The sequence below is a fragment of the Lissotriton helveticus genome, chromosome 2_1 (genome assembly GCF_964261635.1).
Source record: "Lissotriton helveticus chromosome 2_1, aLisHel1.1, whole genome shotgun sequence".
In the NCBI taxonomy this organism is placed as follows: domain Eukaryota; kingdom Metazoa; phylum Chordata; class Amphibia; order Caudata; family Salamandridae; genus Lissotriton; species Lissotriton helveticus.
In genome coordinates, this window is record NC_136059.1 from 971600490 (window position 1) to 971620027 (window position 19538).

The 19538-nt window shown below is 52.4% G+C and overlaps 1 protein-coding gene across 3 annotated transcripts in view; it reads right to left on the bottom strand.

The window, feature by feature from the left end:
* SMARCA2 (SWI/SNF related BAF chromatin remodeling complex subunit ATPase 2) overlaps nucleotides 1-19538 on the bottom strand; it is a 1851064-nt gene that overhangs the window by 148682 nt on the left and 1682844 nt on the right. For all 3 annotated transcript variants that reach the window (XM_078675722.1, XM_078675721.1, XM_078675720.1), the window contains one exon: nucleotides 17807-17942. In XM_078675722.1, coding sequence (XP_078531848.1) covers nucleotides 17807-17942 — 136 coding nt within the window. The remainder of the gene's footprint in view (nucleotides 1-17806; nucleotides 17943-19538) is intronic.

The following is a 19538-nucleotide window of genomic DNA, read 5'->3' on the forward strand; positions in this document are numbered from 1 at the left end:
TTCTTGTTACCTTACAAACAAAGATGTTGTTGTGTGATTACTGTCTTTGCCGATCATCTGCACTCTGGATGTAACTACTGGCAGGAAGGTTTTCAATGCTGGGGAAATAACCTTTGGCTTCATCAGTTTTATGGGCAATAATAAGGAATATCACCCATCCTAAAACACTTTGAAAAGTCAGTAATAACCACAAGTTTTGAATGAGACCTATAGCAGAGGCACACACAGATAGGGAACATGTCCTGACCATCATAAGATCAGAACTGTGGATGCCCAGATGGGAGAAACTTTGACTGGTCATCCAGCAGCTGGTTCCAACATTTTATTCAGTAGATCTCTAGGGAAAGCATGTTGCACAAGTTACTACTTGTGTAACGATATATATATCCGTCGCCGGCGCCGTGATGACGTCGTCGGAGTACTTAGACGCCGCCTCCGCGTGCTGACGCACAAGTTACTACTTGTGTAACGATATATCTGTAAGAGACATTAGTTAGTATTAGATTCCTTACCTTAGAATATCCCCAGGCGTCAGACTGGATCCGGAAAATTTTGCGTAGCAGTACCCTTGCGCGTCGGTAGGCGTCGTCTGCGGCGCCGCGTCCGTCGTCGTGGGCGCCGTGATGACGTCGTCGGAGTACTTAGACGCCGCCTCCGCGTGCTGACGTCAGTTCTTAGACACAGCTTTTCCGCGCCAGAAACGCAGAGCTATGCCAAAATCCAACACTGGTGCCAATGAAACTAGGGCCCTGAAGGGGACAACCCTAACCCTAGGTATTGGTTCGCAGAACGGGGAGGATGGGTGGGTCAGTAAGGAATCTAATACTAACTATTTTCTCTTACAGATATATCGTTACACAAGTAGTAACTTGTGCATCTGAAAGAGACACGTTAGTATTAGATTCCTTACCTTAGAATAGATACCCCAGCAATACCAACCCCGGTGGTGGGTCTGCGAACCAATACTCACACCATAAAGTCCTGGAGGACGGAACGGCCAAAGAAGCCATCCCTCCGGACTTGGCTGTCCAGGCAGTAGTGTCTTGCAAACGTGTGCAGCGATGCCCACGTAGCTGCCTGACAGATGTCTTGTAAAGGCACACCCCTGCCCAGGGCAGTGGTAGTCGCCGTGGCTAGGGTAGAATGAGCCCGCAATCCAGCAGGGGGCTCCTTCCTAGCCAAAGAGTAGCATGCCTGGATACACAAGATGATCCACCGGGAGATGGTCCTCTTGTGCACCGCTTTCCCCTTCTTAGCGCCCACGTAACCAACATAGAGTTAGTCATCCACCCGGAACTGGCGTGTGCGATCTAGATAAAACGAGAGCGCACGTTTTGGGTCCAGACGATGGAGCCGCTCTTCCTCTTTAGAGGGATGCGGAGGCGGAAAGAAGGTAGGCAAGGTGATAGACTGCCCAATGTGAAAGGCTGTGACAACCTTGGGCAGGAAAGAAGGTTTGGTACGAAGCACCACTTTGTCCGGATGGACAGAAAGGAAAGGTGGAGTACAAGAAAGAGCCTGGAGCTCACTCACTCTCCTGGCAGAGGTGATGGCAACCAGGAAAGCAGTCTTCAGAGTCAGAAGGCGAAGAGGGCAATTGTGAAGTGGCTCAAAGGGAGCGCACATCAGAAAAGTCAGAACCAGGTTCAAGTCCCACTGAGGCATTACAAACGGAACAGGAGGAAAAGTGTGAGTGATGCCCTTAAGAAATCTGTTCACAATAGGGGACTTGAACAAAGAAGGCTGATCAGGTAGCCTGAGAAAGGCTGAAAGGGCAGAAAGGTAGCCCTTGATAGTGCCCAGAGCAGAGCCCTGCTGGGCAAGAGAGAGAAGGAAGAGAAGAACCTCTGAAAGAGGGGCAGCAAGAGGATCCACAGCCTTTGCTGTGCACCATGTCACAAATCTGTTCCACCTGCAGGCGTATACCGACTTTGTGGAGGGACGCCTGGCTGCCAGAATGACGTTACAGACTTCAGGAGGCAAGTCAAATGGCCTCAACTGTCGCCGCTCAATCTCCAAGCATGGAGGTGGAGACTGGACAGGTTCGGGTGGAGGACCGTCCCCTGCTGCTGCGACAGAAGGTCCTCCTGAAGAGGCAGATGAACCGGGGGATCGACTGACATACTGAGTAGCTCGGGATACCAGTACCTTCGAGCCCAGTCCGGAGCCACAAGGATGACTTGGGCCCGGTCGCGCCTGATCTTCTTCAGCACTCTGGGCAGAAGTGGTATAGGCGGAAAGGCGTACAACAGACCGCAACTCGACTCGCGACGAAAAGCGTCTCCGAGCGAGTGCTGCCTTGGAAATTCCAACGCGCAGAACTGATGACATTGCGCGTTCTCTTCGGTGGCGAATAGATCTAACCAAGGCTTTCCCCATTGCTGAAAGAGGCCTTGCACCACGTCCGAGTTCAGACGCCATTCGTGATCCATCATGCACCGGCGGCTGAGTTCGTCCGCCCTGGCTTTCAGAGAACCTGCCAGGTGTTGAACCACCAGAGTCACGCCCTGATGTTCCAGCCATTGCCAAAGGCGCAGAGCCTCCTGGCAAAGGGTCCACGACCCCACCCCGCCCTGTTTGTTGCAGTACCACATGGCGGTGGTGTTGTCCGTGAACACCTGCACTACACTCCCCCGGACAGAGGGGAGGAATGCCTTCAGTGCGAGACGAATCGCCCGAAGCTACAACATGTTGATGTGGAGTCGAGTCTCCGCCGGAGACCAGAGGCCTCTGATCTCCGCCTCTCCCATGTGGACTCCCCAGCCCTGGAGGGACGCGTCCGTCACAACTACGTGCTCCGGTTGGGGAAGGGAGAGGGATCTGCCGCAGACCCAATCGCGGTCCGTGAGCCACCACTGCAACTGTCTCGCAGTGCCCTCCGAGATCAGGACATGGTCGGATAGGTTGCCTTGATGCTGGGCCAACTGAAACTTCAGGTCCCACTGCAGAGCCCGCATCCGCCACCTGGCGTGATGCACCAGTAGGATGCAGGAGGCCATCAGCCCCAGAAGCCGCAGCGTCAACCTGACCGAAACCCGGGATAACGGCTGAAAGATGGGAATCAGAGCCTAAATATCCCGGACCCGCTGCTCGGGTGGATAAACCCGAAACTGCGCCGAGTCTAGAACCGCTCCGATGAAGAGGAGCTTCTGAGAGGGGCACAGGTGTGACTTTGGCACATTGATCGAGAACCCCAGCTGATGCAGGAGGTCTGCCGTAGTCTGGAGGTGGCTGACGACTGTCTGGGGCGAGCCCGCCTTCAACAGCCAGTCGTCGAGGTAGGGGAAGACTGAAACCCCCAACCTGCGCAGATGAGCTGCGACCACCGCCATCACCTTTGTGAACACCCGTGGCGCGCTGGTAAGGCCGAAGGGGAGCACGGTAAACTGAAAGTGCTCGTGGCCAACCGTGAACCGCAGGTAGCGCCGGTGGGCCGGCAGGACGGGGATGTGGAAATAAGCATCCTGCAAGTCCAACGCTACCATCCAGTCTCCTGGATCCAGGGCAGCTAAGACCTGAGCCAGTGTCAGCATCTTGAACTTCTCCTTCCGGAGGAAGCCGTTGACGTTCCGTAGGTCCAAGATAGGGCGCAGGCCCCCTTTGCCCTTCTTGGGTACCAGGAAGTAGTGGGAGTAGCAACCACACCCTACTTCTGGCCCAGGAACGTGCTTGATGGCCCCTTTGGCCAAGAGGGCCGTAACTTCCTCCTGCAGAAGTCGCAAGTGATCCCCCGATACACGGTGGTTCTGCGGTGGCATGGCTGGAGGAGTCGCCTCGAAGGGGAGGGAGTAGCCCCTTCGGACGATCTGCAGCACCCACCTGTCCGACGTGACAGTGCGCCAGTGGAGGTGGTGATGGCGAACCCTGCCCCCCACTGACGTCACATGGGCCTGAAAGCACGGACTAGGAGGGTTTTGAGGCGGATGCTGCGGGGGAAGGTGTGGACTGACCTCGCCGCTGCCCCCGACCGCCTGGACGGCGGTTCCCACGGCCGCCACCGCGTTGGGTATTGCCCTGCGGCGCGTGGCTGGCGGCACGCGTGGGCGCACCCCTTCCGTGGCCACGAAAGGAGTGATAGGCAGCCGATTGCTGGCGTTGGCCCGAGAGGCCTAAGGACTTGGCCGTAGCCCTGGAGTCCTTAAAACGCTCAAGCGCATGGTCTGCCTTGTCGCCAAAGAGACGACGGCCATCGAACGGCATGTCCATAAGTGTGTTCTGGACATCTGCCGAGAAGTTGGCGGATCTCAGCCAGGCGTGGCGTCTGACCGCCACCGTCGTTGCCATCGCTCTGCCTAGCGAGTCGGTGGTATCTAGCCCACACCTAATGGAGTATTTTGCTGCATCCCGGCCCTCTGTGGAAAAGTAAATTTTGCCATGTTCTGTGTCCCTACGTGTTCCCCATGTTATGTTATATGTGCACGATTAATATGCATATGTATTCCCCATGATCGATTAAAGACGCAATTACGGCTGTGTCCATCTCTAGTATGCCAGTTCCTAGTTTTCGTATAGTGACAGTGGGAAATCTATTTTTAAAGCTTCACGTCATTCTTATTTTGTTTGTGGTCAGACCGCATATGTTCGTCTGCCCCTCAATTGGGAGGGAACCTGTTACATTGCCTTCCTACTGCCACCAGTTTTCCTAGCCCCGTCTGATTATCATAGAAACACACATCTAGTACACATTAGACATAGAAGGGAGATTGAGTCCCCGATTGTCGATCAAACTGAAACTGCTCTAGAACAGTATACAGATTTCAATAAAGGATTCTTTTTCTTTATAGGACCTATCCAGAATAGTAAGTTAATACGTAGATTAACCAGAACCCTTGAAGCAGTAGTGAATGAGACTGCTTCTGCCCTAGGTAACTTAACCGAAGAGCAATCTGCTATGAGATTTGTCGTGCTCCAAAATCGTCTCGTTCTTGACGTCATACTGGCCGATAGAGGAGGAGCATGTAGAATCATCGGATCTAGTTGCTGCATTTTCATTCCTAATAACGCGTCGTCTGTTTATTCAGCTATAACCAGACTTCATAAAATTGCCCATCAGTTACACCAGAATCCAGGCACCTGGACATGGTCCGGTTGGTTTTGGAGTATAATTTCTGCCTGGGGATGGAAAGTATTGTCATTTCTAGGTATTGCAGTAGCGATCATATTCAGTTGCTGCCTCTGTATACAATGTGGCCCTGCGATTTGCGGCATTTGTGCTACCTCTTGTATTCCTAGTCCCAAGTCCCGTCCTAGATCCCGTTCCAAGAAAATTCGAGACGAGCAAATGATACTGTATGAAATGATAGATGGTATCATGAATATTGATGTTTCTTGATGGAAACGCAGTGACAAGGAGGGAATGTGGAAAAGTAAATTTTGCCATGTTCTGTGTCCCTACGTGTTCCCCATGTTATGTTATATGTGCACGATTAATATGCATATGTATTCCCCATGATCGATTAAAGACGCAATTACGGCTGTGTCCATCTCTAGTATGCCAGTTCCTAGTTTTCGTGAATACAACGAGCATCAGGCCTATGTAAAATTATGATGCCACGTTTTACAGTGTGCACGTTAAATTCATTGAAAAGTCTCCGTTTCTAGGCCTCAAAAGGGCCCGGACTCAGATTCAGCTCCTGTCTCCTGAACCCTCTCCGAGGAGCGATACAGCCCCCACCTGTATCCCTGACCCTTCACTTACTTCCTGCCTCACAGTGCCCGGCTCGGCCTGGCTCTGCCTGTCAGTCTGCCAAGAGTATGTTATGATTCTAGTTATCAGTCCAGCTCTCCTTCTATGCATTCCTAAGCTACTGAATCGCATCAATAGTTTCAGTCATCGTCTAGCCTTTACGTCTCCATGTAAGAGAAATACTGTATTAATGATCATTTAATATTCCTTAACACACACTACATGTAGAATAATGCATGCACCAGTCTTAGTGTCTGTTAGCCTTTGCCCTGATAACTTTTGGATTCCATCAACATGTTCTCTAAACATCAGATACTAGATAGTGTTTAGGTACATGTCGCTCTGACTCTCCAGACTTCAGTCTCTCCTTCTAGCGCAGAAGTCATAGCCCCCAGCTTCTCCTAGTAACACGTCATTGTCAGTTTGCGCGCACCACTAGGTTAGAGGTCCCGGCTCCTTAGGTAGCCCCCTCCATGTTTCCGCCCCATTTATGACATATTCTGTTACGTTTACATCACATGTCTATGTATACGCCCTGTTCACGCCTCTTGTTACACCTACTTTCTGCCTTATCTTTCGCGACTGCTACAGGCCCCGCCCACTGCTACGCCTATTGTATTGAACATCATGTATTTTGTTTAACTATATATGCTTGTGCACGGTTATTAAAAGTTGCTAGCCATCCCAGATCTTCCCCGTGCAGGTTGTCCTGTTCCTGTCCTTTATGCTGTATTAAACCTGCAAACTCCTACTACCTCGAATCTTGACTCTTATTTATTGAGCTATCTGTTATTGTTATATCTAGTCAAAAATAGAGGTATTATTTATTTATTTACCACACCTCCGCAAGGGCTTGGGTGAGTTTGGCCCGTACCTCCACCGGGCACTCTGGCAGCACGTCCGCGACCTTCTCCCACACCGAGTGGGTGTAACGTCCCAAGAGGCAGGCGGTATTGGAAGACCGCAGGCCGAGGCTCAGGGATGAGAAGATTTTCTTCCCATACTGGTCATACCTCTTGGATTCCCGATCCGGCGGGGCGGACGGGAATGCGGTCTGGGAATTGGAGGCCTGGATGACCAGGCTGTCGGGGGTGGGGTGGGTGGACAGGAAACATGGGTCGCCCGGGGCTGGGCGGTGGCGTCTGGCCACGTTCCTATCTACGGGCGAACCCGTAGCGGGCCTGGACCAAGTGCCCAGAAGAACGTCAGTCAAGGCCTCATTAAAGGGCAGCAGAGGCTCGGCCGAGCTTGACTGCGGTTTAAGGACCTCAGTGAGGAGGTTAGTCCTCACGGCCGCGACGGGGAGCTCAAGGTTCAAGGCCTTGGCAGCCCTCATCAGCACCACACTATAAGCTGCCCCCTCCTCCGAAGCCACGGTAGGAGGGGAGACAAAACCAGTGTCTGGAGAAGTGTCCAGGCCACTGGCATCCCCAAGGTCTCCTGCCCAGTCCTCATGAGACTGACACTCCCTGGTCACAGGGTCCTCAGACCCCTCCCAGTCCTCCTCCTCTCCCATCTCCTGAGAATCAGGGTCATCAATTAATGGGACCCGTTCATAGAAGTGAAATTCACCCATCGGCGTCTGGAGCGGCGCCCATCGGGGCCGTCCCGACGGCTGAACAGGAATGGGGGCAGGACCGGGGTCGGCGCCGCCCGGAGCCGGCGCCGGAGGTGACACCCGAGGGTCCGACGCCGGGGAGGTCGTCGGATCCACCGGCGATGAACCAGATCCCGAAGAAGGGCCAGCGGCGTCCTGCGGCGCCGGGCCCAAAGGCGCTGGCATCGTCGGAATAACTGGACCACTCGGCGCCGGGCCCGAGGGCACCGGCGGCGTCGGGATAACAGGGACCTGCGGCGCCGGGCCCGAAGGCGCCGGCGGCGTCGGAGCCGAAGCACCCGACGGCGTCGGGGCCGGAGCCGCCGACCCGCTAGGACTCCAAGACTGGTCCGCTGGGCCCGGAGGCGTCGCGGAACCCGTCGGAGGAGAGAGTTTCCTCATGGCCATGAGGAAGCGCTCGATCTCCTCCGGCGTCGCGTTCAGCCCAGGGACCGTAGGGTATGGAGCCGGACGCGGCGCCCGCGGCACCGACGGAGCTGCGTGGGTGGTGTCACCCGAACCCCCGGCCGCATCGCGCGAGCGTCGGGGGGAGTCCGAGGAGCGATGACGCCGCTTGGACTTCTTGTGCCTCTTACCTGAGGACGACTTCGAACCGGAGGAGTGCGGCCTACTCTCGGAGCTGTGGTGGCTCCGGGCCCGCGACCTGTCCCTCGACCTCCCGTGGGATCGGGACCTCTCACGGCGCGGGACCGACTGTCGGAGTTCGTGGCACCTACGGGACCGCTCCCGCCTGGCTTTCGAAAAGAGGGCCCGACAGTCGGAGCAGGCCTTGTCGTCGTGGTCGACGCCCAGACACGACAAACAGACGCGGTGAGGATCCGTGACCGACATCAGTCGGTCGCAATAGTCACAGTGCTTGAAGCCGGGCATCCCTAGGGCACCGTTCGGAGTCGAGAGACTTCGACAACAATCAAAAAGTGATCAAAAAAGTTAGTCAAAAATGACTAGGGTTACTGCTTTTTCCAGATCTGCGCTTGCTGGCGCGGAAAAAAAGAAGAACTGACGTCAGCACGCGGAGGCGGCGTCTAAGTACTCAGACGACGTCATCACGGCGCCCACGACGGACGCGGAGCCGCAGACGACGCCTACCGACGCGCAAGGGTACTGCTACGCAAAATTTTCCGGATCCAGTCTGACGCCTGGGGATATTCTAAGGTAAGGAATCTAATACTAACGTGTCTCTTTCAGATGTCAGTTCTTAGACACAACTTTTCCGCGCCAGAAGCACTGAGCCATGTAAAAACCCAACACTGGTGCCAATGAAACTAGGGCCCTGAAAGGGGATGACCTTAACCCTAGATATCGGTTCGCAGAATGGGGAGGATGGGTGGGTCGGTAAGGAATCTATCACTAACTAATGTCTCTTACAGATATATCATTACACAAGTAGTAACTTGTGCATCTGAAAGAGACACGTTAGTGATAGATTCCTTACCTTAGAATAGATATCCCAGCAATACCAACCCCGGTGGTGGGTCTGCGAACCAATAATCACACCAGAAAGTCCTGGACGACGGAACGGCCAAGGAAGCCATCCCTCCGGACTTGACTGTCCAGGTAGTAGTGTCTTGCAAACGTGTGCAGCGAGGCCTACGTAGCCGCCTGGCAAATGTCCTGCAAGGGCACTCCCCGGCCCAGGGCAGTTGTAGTCGCCGTGGCTCGGGTAGAGTGATCCCGCAATCCAACAGGGGGCTCCTTTTTGGCCAGGGAGTAACATGCCTGAATACACAAGATGATCCACCGAGAGATGGTCCTCTTGTGCACCGCTTTCCCCTTCTTAGCGCCCACGTAACCAACAAAGAGTTGGTCATCCACCCGGAACTGGCGTGTGCGATCCAAATAGAATGAAAGCGCATGTTTTGGGTCCAGACGGTGGAGCCGCTCTTCCTCTTTAGAGGGATGCGGTGGCGGGAAGAAGGTGGGCAAGGTGATAGACTGCCCGATGTGGAAGGCCGTGACAACCTTGGGCAGGAAAGATGGCTTAGTACGCAATACAACCTTGTCCGGATGGACAGAAAGGAAGGGAGGAGTACAAGAAAGGGCCTGGAGCTCACTCACTCTCCTGGCAGAGGTGATGGCAACCAGGAGAGCGGTCTTCAGAGTAAGAAGGCGGAGAGGACAGTTGAGAAGTGGCTCAAAGGGAGGGCACATCAGAAATGTAAGAACAAGGTTCAAGTCCCACTGAGGAAACGTGTGTGTGATGCCCTTCAGAAAGCGATTTACAATAGGGGACTTGAACAAAGAAGGTTGATCAGGCAGCCTTAGGAAGGCTGAAAGGGCAGAAAGGTAGCCCTTGATATAGCCCAGAGCAGAGCCCTGCTGGGCAAGAGAAAGAAGGAAGAGAAGGACCTCAGAGAGAGGGGCAGCAAGAGGATCCACAGCCTTTGCTGTGCACCATGCCACAAATCTGTTCCACCTGCAGGCGTATACCGACTTAGTGGAGGGACGCCTGGCTGCCAGAATGACGTTACAGACTTCAGGAGGCAAGTCAAATGGCCTCAACTGTCACCGCTCAATCTCCAAGCATGGAGGTGGAGACTGGACAGGTTCGGGTGGAGGACCGTCCCCTGCTGCTGCGATAGAAGGTCCTCCTGAAGAGGCAGACGAACCGGGGGATCGACTGACATACTGAGTAGCTCTGGACACCAGTACCTTCGTGCCCAGTCCGGAGCCACAAGGATGACTTGGGCCCGGTCGCGTTGGATCTTCTTCAGCACTCTGGGCAGAAGTGGTATAGGCGGAAAGGCGTACAACAGACCGCAACTCCACTCGCGACGAAAAGCGTCTCCGAGCGAGTGCCGCCTTGGAAATTCCAACGCGCAGAACTGATGACATTGCGCGTTCTCTTCGGTGGCGAATAGATCTAACCAAGGCTCTCCCCATTGCTGAAAGAGGCCTTGCGCCACGTCCGAGTTCAGACGCCATTCGTGATCCATCATGCACCGACGGCTGAGCTCGTCCGCCCTGACGTTCAGAGAACCTGCCAGGTGTTGAGCCACCAGGGTCACGCCCTGGCGTTCCAGCCACTGCCAGAGGCGCAGAGCCTCCTGGCAAAGGGTCCACGACCCCACCCCGCCCTGTTTGTTGCAGTACCACATGGTGGTGGTGTTGTCCGTGAACACCTGCACTATACTCCCCCGGACAGAGGGGAGGAATGCCTTCAGTGCTAGACGAATCGCCCGCAACTCCAAAAGGTTGATGTGGAGCCGGGCCTCCTCCGGAGACCAGAGGCCTCTGATCTCCGCCTCTCCCAGGTGGCCCCCCCAGCCCTGGAGGGACGCGTCCGTCACAACTACGTGCTCCGGTTGGGGTAGGGAGAGGGATCTGCCCCTGACCCAATCGCGGTCCGTGAGCCACCACTGCAGCTGTCTCGCAGTGCCCTCCGAGATCAGGACGTGGTCGGACAGGTTGACCTGATGCTGGGCCCACTGAAACTTCAGGGCCCACTGCAGAGCCCGCATCCGCCACCTGGCGTGATGCACCAGAAGAATGCAGGAGGCCATCAGCCCCAGAAGCCGCAGCGTCAACCTGACCGAGACCCGGGATAAAGGCTGAAAGAGTGGAATAATAGCCTGAATATCCCGGACCCGCTGTTCGGGAGGATAAACCCGAAACTGCGCCGAGTCGAGAACCGCTCCGATGAAAAGGAGCTTCTGAGAGGGACACAGGTGTGACTTGGCACATTGATGGAGAACCCCAGCTGGTGCAAGAGGTCCACCGTCGTCTGGAGGTGGCTGACGACTGTTTGGGGCGAGCCCACCTTCAACAACCAGTCGTCGAGGTAGGGGAAGACTGAAACCCCTAACCTGCGCAGATGAGCGGCGACCACCGCCATCACTTTTGTGAACACCCGTGGTGCGCTGGTAAGGCCGAAGGGGACCACGGTAAACTGAAAGTGCTCGTGGCCTACCATGAACCGCAGGTAACGCCGGTGGGCCGGCAGGACGGGGATGTGGAAATAAGCGTCCTGCAGATCCAACGCTAACATCCAGTCTCCTGGGTCTAGGGCTGCCAAAACCTGAGCCAGAGTCAGCATTTTGAACTTCTCCTTCCGGAGGAAGCCGTTGACGTTCCGTAGGTCCAAGATAGGGCGTAGGCCCCCTTTGCCCTTCTTGGGTACCAGAAAGTAGTGGGAGTAGCAACCACACCCTACTTCTGGCCCAGGAACGCGCTCGATGGTCCCTTTGGCCAAGAGGGCCGTAACTTCCTCCTGCAGAAGTCGCAAATGATCCCCCGATACACGGTGGAATTACTGTGGCATGGCTGGAGGGGTGGTCTTGAAGCGGAGGGAGTAGCCCCTTCGGACAATCTGCAGCACCCACCTGTCCGAAGTGACAGTGCGCCAGTGTGAGTGGTGATGGCAAACCCTGCCCCCCACTGGCGTCACATGGGCCGAAAAGCACGGACTAGGAGGATTTTGAGGCGGATGCTGCGGGGGAAGGTGTGGACTGACCTCGCCGTTGTCCCCGACCGCCGCCACGGCGGTTTCCACGGCCGCCACCGCATTGGGTATTACCCTGCGGAGCGTGGCTGGCAGCACGTGTGGGTACACCCCATCCGTGGCCACGAAAGGCAGCCGATTGCTGGAGCGGGGCCGAGAGGCCCAAGGACTTGGGCGTAGCCCTGGAGTCCTTAAAGCGCTCAAGCGCATGGTCTGCCTTGTCGCCAAAGAGGGGACGGCCATCAAACGTCATGTCCATCAGTGTGTTTTGGACATAGGCCGAAAAGTTGGCGGACCTCAACCAGGCGTGGCGTCTGACCACCACCGTCGTTGTCATCGCTTTACCTAGTGAGTCAGTGGTATCCAGCCCACACCGGATAGAATATCTGGCTGCATCCCGGCCCTCCACAAGGGCTTGGCCGAGTTTGGCCAGTACCTCCAACGGACACTCTGGCAGCACTTTCGCAACCGTATCCCACAGAGAGTGGGTGTAGCGGCCCAAGAGGCATGCGGTGTTGGAAGACCGCAGTCCCAGACTAAGGGAGGAGAAGATCTTTTTACCGTACTGCTCGTACCTCTTGGATTCCCTGTCCGGCGGAGCCGGCGGGAAAGCGGTCTGGGAATTGGAGGCCTGGATGACCAGGCTCTCGGGGGTGGGGTGGGTGGACAGGAAACATGGTCGCCCGGGGCCAGGCGGTAGCGTCTGGCCACGTTCCGATCTACGGTTGAACCTGTAGCGGGCCTGGACCAAGTGCCCAAAAGAACGTCGGTTAAGGCCTCATTAAAGGGCAGCAGAGGCTCGGCCGAGCTTGACTGCGGTTTAAGGACCTCAGTGAGGAGGTTAGTCCTCACGGCCGCGACGGGGAGCTCAAGGCCCAAGACCTTGGTTGCCCTCATCAGCACCACACTGTAGGTTGCCCCCGCCTCCGAAGCCACGGTAGGAGGTGAGACAAAACCAGTGTCTGGTGAGGTATCCAGACCACTGGCATCCCCAAGTCCAAATGTCCAGTCCTCTTGAGACTGACACTCTCTGGTCAGAAGGTCCTCATACCCCTCCCAACACTCCTCATCACCCATCTCCTGATAATCAGGGTTGTCAATGGATGGGGCCGGCTCATAGTAGGTAAACTCCCCAAACAGCGTCGAAAGCGGCGCCCAGCGGCGCCGCTCCGGCGCCGGAACCGGTTCGAGGGAGGCATCGGGGACGGCGCCGCCCGAGGATGGCGGCGGAGGTGACACCTGACGGACCGACGCCGGGGGGGTCGTAAGGTCCACCGGCGATGACCCAGATCCCAAAGCGGATCCAGTGGGTTCCTGCAGCGCCCGGCCCGAAGGCACCGGCGGCATCGGGACCATGGGGCCCCGCGGAGCCGGGCCCGAAGGCGCCGGGGCCGAAGCACCCGACCCGCTAGGGGTCCCAGACGGGTCCGCTGGGCCCGGAGGCGCCGCGGAGCCCGTCGGAGGAGAAAGGGACCTCATGCCCATGAGGAAGCGCTCTATCTCCTCCGGCGTCACGTCTCGCCCAGGGACAGGAAGGTGTGGAGCTGGACGAGGCGCCCGCGACTCTGACGGAGCCGCGTGGGCGGTATCACCCGAACCCCCGGCCGCATCGTGCGAGCGTTGGGGGGAGTCAGAAGAGCGATGACGCCTCTTCGACTTCTTGTGTTTCTTACCAGACGACGACTTCGACCCGGAGGAGTGGTGCTGACTCTTGGAGCTGTGGTGGCTCTGACCCCGCGACCTCCCTTGGGACCGGGACCTCTCGCGGCGCGGGGCCGACTGCCGGAGTTCGAGTCGCCTGCGGGACCGCTCCCGCCTGGCTTTCGAAGATAGGGCCCGGCAGTCGGGGCAGACCTTGTCGTCGTGATCGACGCCTAGACAGAGTAGACACCGGCGGTGAGGATCCGTGACCGACATTGTGCGGTCGCAATCCTCGCAGTGCTTAAATCCAGGCATCCCTAAGGCACCGATCGGAGTCGTTCGACTTCGAAAAGATGATCAAAATGATCCAAAAAGTTAGTCAAAAAGTGACTAGAAGTACTGCTTTTTCCAGATCTGCGCTTGCTGGCGCAGAAAAAAGAAGAACTGACGTCAGCACGCGGAGGCGGCGTCTAAGTACTGCGACGACGTCATCACGGCGCCCACGACGCCGACGACAGACGCGGAGCTGCAGACGACGCCTACCGACGCGCAAGGGTACTGCTACGCAAAAATTTCTGGATTCAGTCTGACGCCTGGGGATATTCTAAGGTAAGGAATCTATCACTAACGTGTCTCTTTCAGATGAGCATTACAGGGAGATGAGCCACTATGCGGGAGGCATGGAGTGAGCACTACCACACTATCACCAGTTTTGTTCGTCAGGGCATGATCCACTGCTTAACGGATAATGATTAACCCCCCCTGTGGAAGGGATGGCTTACTCCAGGTTGGAATCCAGAATAGCTTCATGAACTGAATACTTTTGAATGGTACCAAGAAGGATTTAATGATGTTCATTCAAAACCAAAGATAAAAAAATGCCCCCTAATGTCAGCGAGAGGTTGGATGCGGAGTGTGGGTAGTAGTGAATCTTCCGATATCACAGAAACGTGCCATCGGGGACAGGATTCTGGTAATGAACCAAGGAGTGGCACTGAAGCTAAGCAGCAGTGCCCTGTACTGGATATTTTATTTTCCCACCATGAAACAGAGAAATATCATGTATTATTCTATAAAGGGCACTATATGGAAGCATCCTGCACACTTAGCAAACAGCCGTTGTTTCGGACAGCTACCAGCACCAAAGCCAAAATCAATATTATCAATGTATGCAGGGTGAAGATCTTGTTCAACATGTAAAAACTCTAGATGGGACTGAGTCCTTCCCATTTTTCCATGAAAGAAAATAATGGGTTAAGTACTCATGGTCTCTTTTGAGGACAGAAATCGCTCAACAGCACATAAAAAGAGGAGCCTCACTACTTCTTGCACAAGTTCATGGGATACCGCAAATGTGGTATGGATGGAGGGGGCAGAAGCAGCTGTATAACTAGAAAGACCCATGCATTAGAGGTTATTTGGGTTTAATGGTGGGAAAGGAGGAAAAGCCTTTCATTTCACAGAGTACAGTGGACATCCTAAAAATGGTGTTTAAACGGTCTACGGAGAAGTTGTTAGAATATCTTAGGCATTGTAGGGGCAGGGATGTTCTGACCTGCAGCATCTGCTCTTCGACTGACTGGTCCTTGAGGGCCTAGATGGGGTCTTAGTGTGAAGGGTTTAAGTCTTAAAAGAATGGAAGGGATTCCCTGCTGCAAAGAGGTGGTCAGCACTGCAGTACAGCTTCAATTACACTCAGTGATTTGCCCATGACCGTACAGGTCTTATTCTGCTGGAAGACATCAACTGTTACAGGACCAAACAACTTCTACCCTTTGAACAAGACAGTGTGGCTTTCTTTTGGGCCTCAGGCTTGAGCATTGCCATGGCCAGTCCAGAGAGTTGGTGGAATAAGTCTATGAAGTCCTCGGGCATCAACAGCTTCTATTCTGCAACCTCTTTGGCCTGGTTGAGAATTACAATATATCAGAGATGGAGGCTACAGCTGCCTATGAATGCATTGGCTTTTGTTTGTCTGAAGTAGAGTCCCCCCCCCAAACAAAAAAAAGCTTAATCTTTTCTTCTATTTGTCTCCACACACTTGGCCTCCTCCTTCAGTTGGAAGGATATATCTTTTCCCTTCAAAGGAAGCTGCCATCTTCACCACAAGCTGAGCTAGAGGACTAACTGAGACATTGGATGGATAGTCTTTTTAGCCTAGTACTTGTTATCCATTATGATGGCAGGCTTGGAGAACCATTTACCCACACATCTCCTGTGCCTAAGTCTCTGTGGATATGCTTGGTTTTGGGAGAGTACTGCATAGCCACCAAAGTGTAATCATCCACTTTCACTAGGGAAGAAATTAATGATCGACTGGGCAGCACTTCCAGAGCCTTGGTCATAACTCAATGGTATCATATGGTTAGAAGCATGTCTTCATCATCTCCAGTACCACTTTCCAATGGTATTCTGTTGTTCAAGACGCCCTCCTGCCACGAGGAGGTTCTTGCCTTCAAATAATGATCAAAGCATCCGGGAATGATCTGAGTTGAATACTGGGGATAGCATGAACACAAAACGCGCAGCCAGATGGGATGGATGCTGAAATAGCAAGAGCTGATGCCTCAGAGTTTAAGTTTCATTTTATTAATCCTGTGTTTTGGAAGAGATGGATGGTGTGTCTGAAAGTGAGGGGAGGCAGCCTTCTTGTGATAAGTTTTCAATGCACTGATTAGGTGGTGCTCTCCCTCTCAACTGCTAAATTGCGTAGCACCAAAAGTGGATGTGACAAAGTGGGGCAGTTAGGAGATGTGACTAACTGGCAAGACTAGGACTTCAACATAGACTTCCACACAGGAGGAGATGGGCTCAACTCCAGGCTGCAAGCCTGCAGTCACTGGAGTAACATACAGCCAGGGAGGAAGACTTTTTAACAGTGCAAAAGGTCTGCAGGTTAATGTCCATAAGGAGAGACTAAGTTGGTCTTGTGGTGCAACAGCTGCTAGGGATTTCCGCACCCAGTTGAGGAGCTTGGCACAGCCTGGTGCACAGTGTGCATAACAGGAGAGAGCTTAGTCTATGGCCCCAAAACAGCTTAATAACACTTTCTTAGAAAAAAAGAATATGACAGGAACAAGAAGTAGTATACGGGATAACAATACTGAGACTTGATTCTTTCACATTCCCCGGGGTTACTTGTACCACTTGTTCAAGGCCAGAAAGGTTTACCTCCGTGTGAAAGAGTCCCACGCAGGATGCCTTGCTCCTCAGTATTGCACCTGCTGTCAGGACCATTTTCATTTTGGAAAAGGGGGGTGGTGATGGACAGAGTTTCTGAATGATGCAGAATACTCTTACCAAGTCAAGAGATCATGGTTTTAATCCATCACAGTTTTTTAGCTCACTGCACCATCCCAGCTCAGAACCTGGCTATATGCAAATTAGTCTGTTCCTGTCCCAGTACATGATGGGAACAGGGCAAACCAAACTACCATTTTCATGCCTGTTCTCTTTTTTCTAATCCTTACTGTGCATTCAAATATGAGACGCAGGGATTACATGAGTCAAATGCTAAAAACAGATGATGGCACAGCAGGTGTGGCTTAAAGCCAGAGTGTTGTGCGTTATGGCTGAAGGAACAAGAATTTACAGGGAAAATATTTAAAAAATGAGGCTAGGCCATGTGCATGCAAACTTGCCGTGAGAGAGAAAAAGATTAAGATCTATGTCTTTTAGTTGAGAAAAGGGAGCTTGTAAAGGCACTCATTTCACTGGGGCTAAAGGTGTCCCGCATGACGTATGCATTTGTACACTGTATCAGAACCCAAAATACTGCATGCAGAGCTATAGAAGCAATGGCAAGTGCTCACTGGTTGAGAGCAAGAGCAAAAGCTATGACATAAGAGTGGCAACAAGTGTTTTTTTCTGAAAATCCAATGCCTAAAAGTCTGAATAACGTTTACATGCATATACATGTAAATGTAAATGTAGTTGAGCTTATATAGCGCACAGCTACCCGCAGTGGGTTTCCCGGCGCTTGCTTAGGGAACCCTTCCTGGTATTCCCCTGTGAGATAGCAGGGTATCCACAAGGTGAAAGTCAGGCATCCCGCCGCGAGGGGCCGTTGTGGACATTAAGCAAGCTATTGCCCAGAGTCGCAGAGTGTGAACCCGTGAGTCGAGGAGGCACCGGGGCGAGAATTATCGAGTCCGTGGAATTTTTAGCCCAAGACCCGCCAAGGCGGGGAATTGAACCCTGGTCCAGGACCGATCTCAGCTTCCGGGTCTGCTGCCTCTAACCCCTGAGCCACACTTCTCCGCTACACTACCCCTAGGCACCAGGTAATTTGAAAGAAATGGTCTTCTAACAGTTGGTATGCAGTGAAAATACAATCTGTGCAATTAACATGCACGTGCTGTAGCTACATTGTAAGTATTAATGTAACACATTAGAAATGTGTGTTTTACAGTGGACTTACATTCAGACTCCGACTCATCGTCGTCTTCATCATCATCTTCATCAATGCTTTCATCGTCACTTTCATCCTCTTCTTTAACAATCTTCTGCCTTGCACTCTTGAAGACTGATTGTAAAACTATGGAATCTTCATAAATCTGCAAAACAATAGCAAAACAATTACTCACTTTGGCTACACCCAAATATAGTATGGAAAGTTATCATTTCTGCAACTTTACTGCCATCTGTTTAAACAACAATGTTCAACAGTGAGATTTCCAATTTAGGTATATGTGGGAGATGAAGAGAAGCAAGTATGTGTGCAAATAAAATGTATTTGGTAAATAGAAAAATAAACATTTCCCATAATAATTATTTTACTTGGCTAATATCTGGCAAAGCGGGGACTTCTGTAACTGTTAACCAGCTAGAGCATCCAGTAAATACCAGACAAAAGTCATGCCACCACATTTGTCTCATACCTACTGTTGGCACGGGTGTCTTACTACAAAAACTAAAAACTGACAGAAAGGGGATATTCATAATGAAAAAATAAAGAATCGAAGGTAGAAATTTGCACAATGGCTTAATTTTACCATTGGTCAACAATTATATTTTACCAGTACCTAACGTCTCACAGATACCAAGCTAGCACCTAACATTCACACACCCTGAAAACAAGTATTTAAGAGTAGGGAGAATCACAGTTGATGATGGAAGACAACAGCGATGCTGCTTTATCTGATAACATCAAGCGATAAACAAGCAGTTGTACTTCAATACCTTGTTTACAATAACAGTGGTATGTTATCAACCACAACTGTCTCCTCATCCATTTGTATGAAGCTGCCGAAAATTAGGTCTCAGTTTTAAAACAAAAATCAGAACTATAAGTCCAAATCCTGCTTTTCTGCATTTTTTTTTTTAAAACAATTTTTATTGCGGATCCATACATATAAAACGTCAATCACTTAAGTATCATCTGTGTGAAACCCCCCTCTCGGTTCGAGGTCCCCAACAGGTATACATCAGCCGTTTAGCCCACAACCCGGAGGTCGGGCAGCATGGTCACAAAACGATGCAATCCTCACAATCGGCGGATTTTGTACAGCGCATGTGGGGGTTCCATTGTCTGCTTTTCAGTTTTGTAGGTCTAATCCCCACCCTTTCTGCATTAGATAATTACTATGAGTATAATAAGCCACCCTCACTCTTTTCCATTCTGCGGCACCTCTAATTGTCTGTCAGTCTAAAGGGTGACACGTCTTTAAATTTCTGATTTTCCAAACCAAGTCTAGGTAATCAGTGCAATTTACAACCGATAAATGCAAATTGTGCGGTTTTGGGCATTCCAAAATTATTTGATGCAGAGACTGCAAAATGCAGCAGCACTCATTCTCCTAAAATAGAGTGACATTTAATTGCTTGTGTAAAATGCGCAGGTTTCATCAGCTGTCAGGCCAAAACATTATATACAGATAGTGTATACCTTCAAACCAGACATCTTAAGTGACCAAAATGTGGAATGATCTACCTCTACATAACAAACTTACATATGAGCCCACAATTCCATTAAAATGCTTAAATCATTCTCCTTCTCTAAGAACTAATCATTCATTAGAAATTTGCTATTTAGCCCAAGACGTTACCATCGTAATAAACTTTATGGCATACACACACCCCTAGAATAGCATAACAATTATGGTGGGCTGAGGATGAGGGTGGTCTGTCACACAGTTATTTGATTTCTCAAC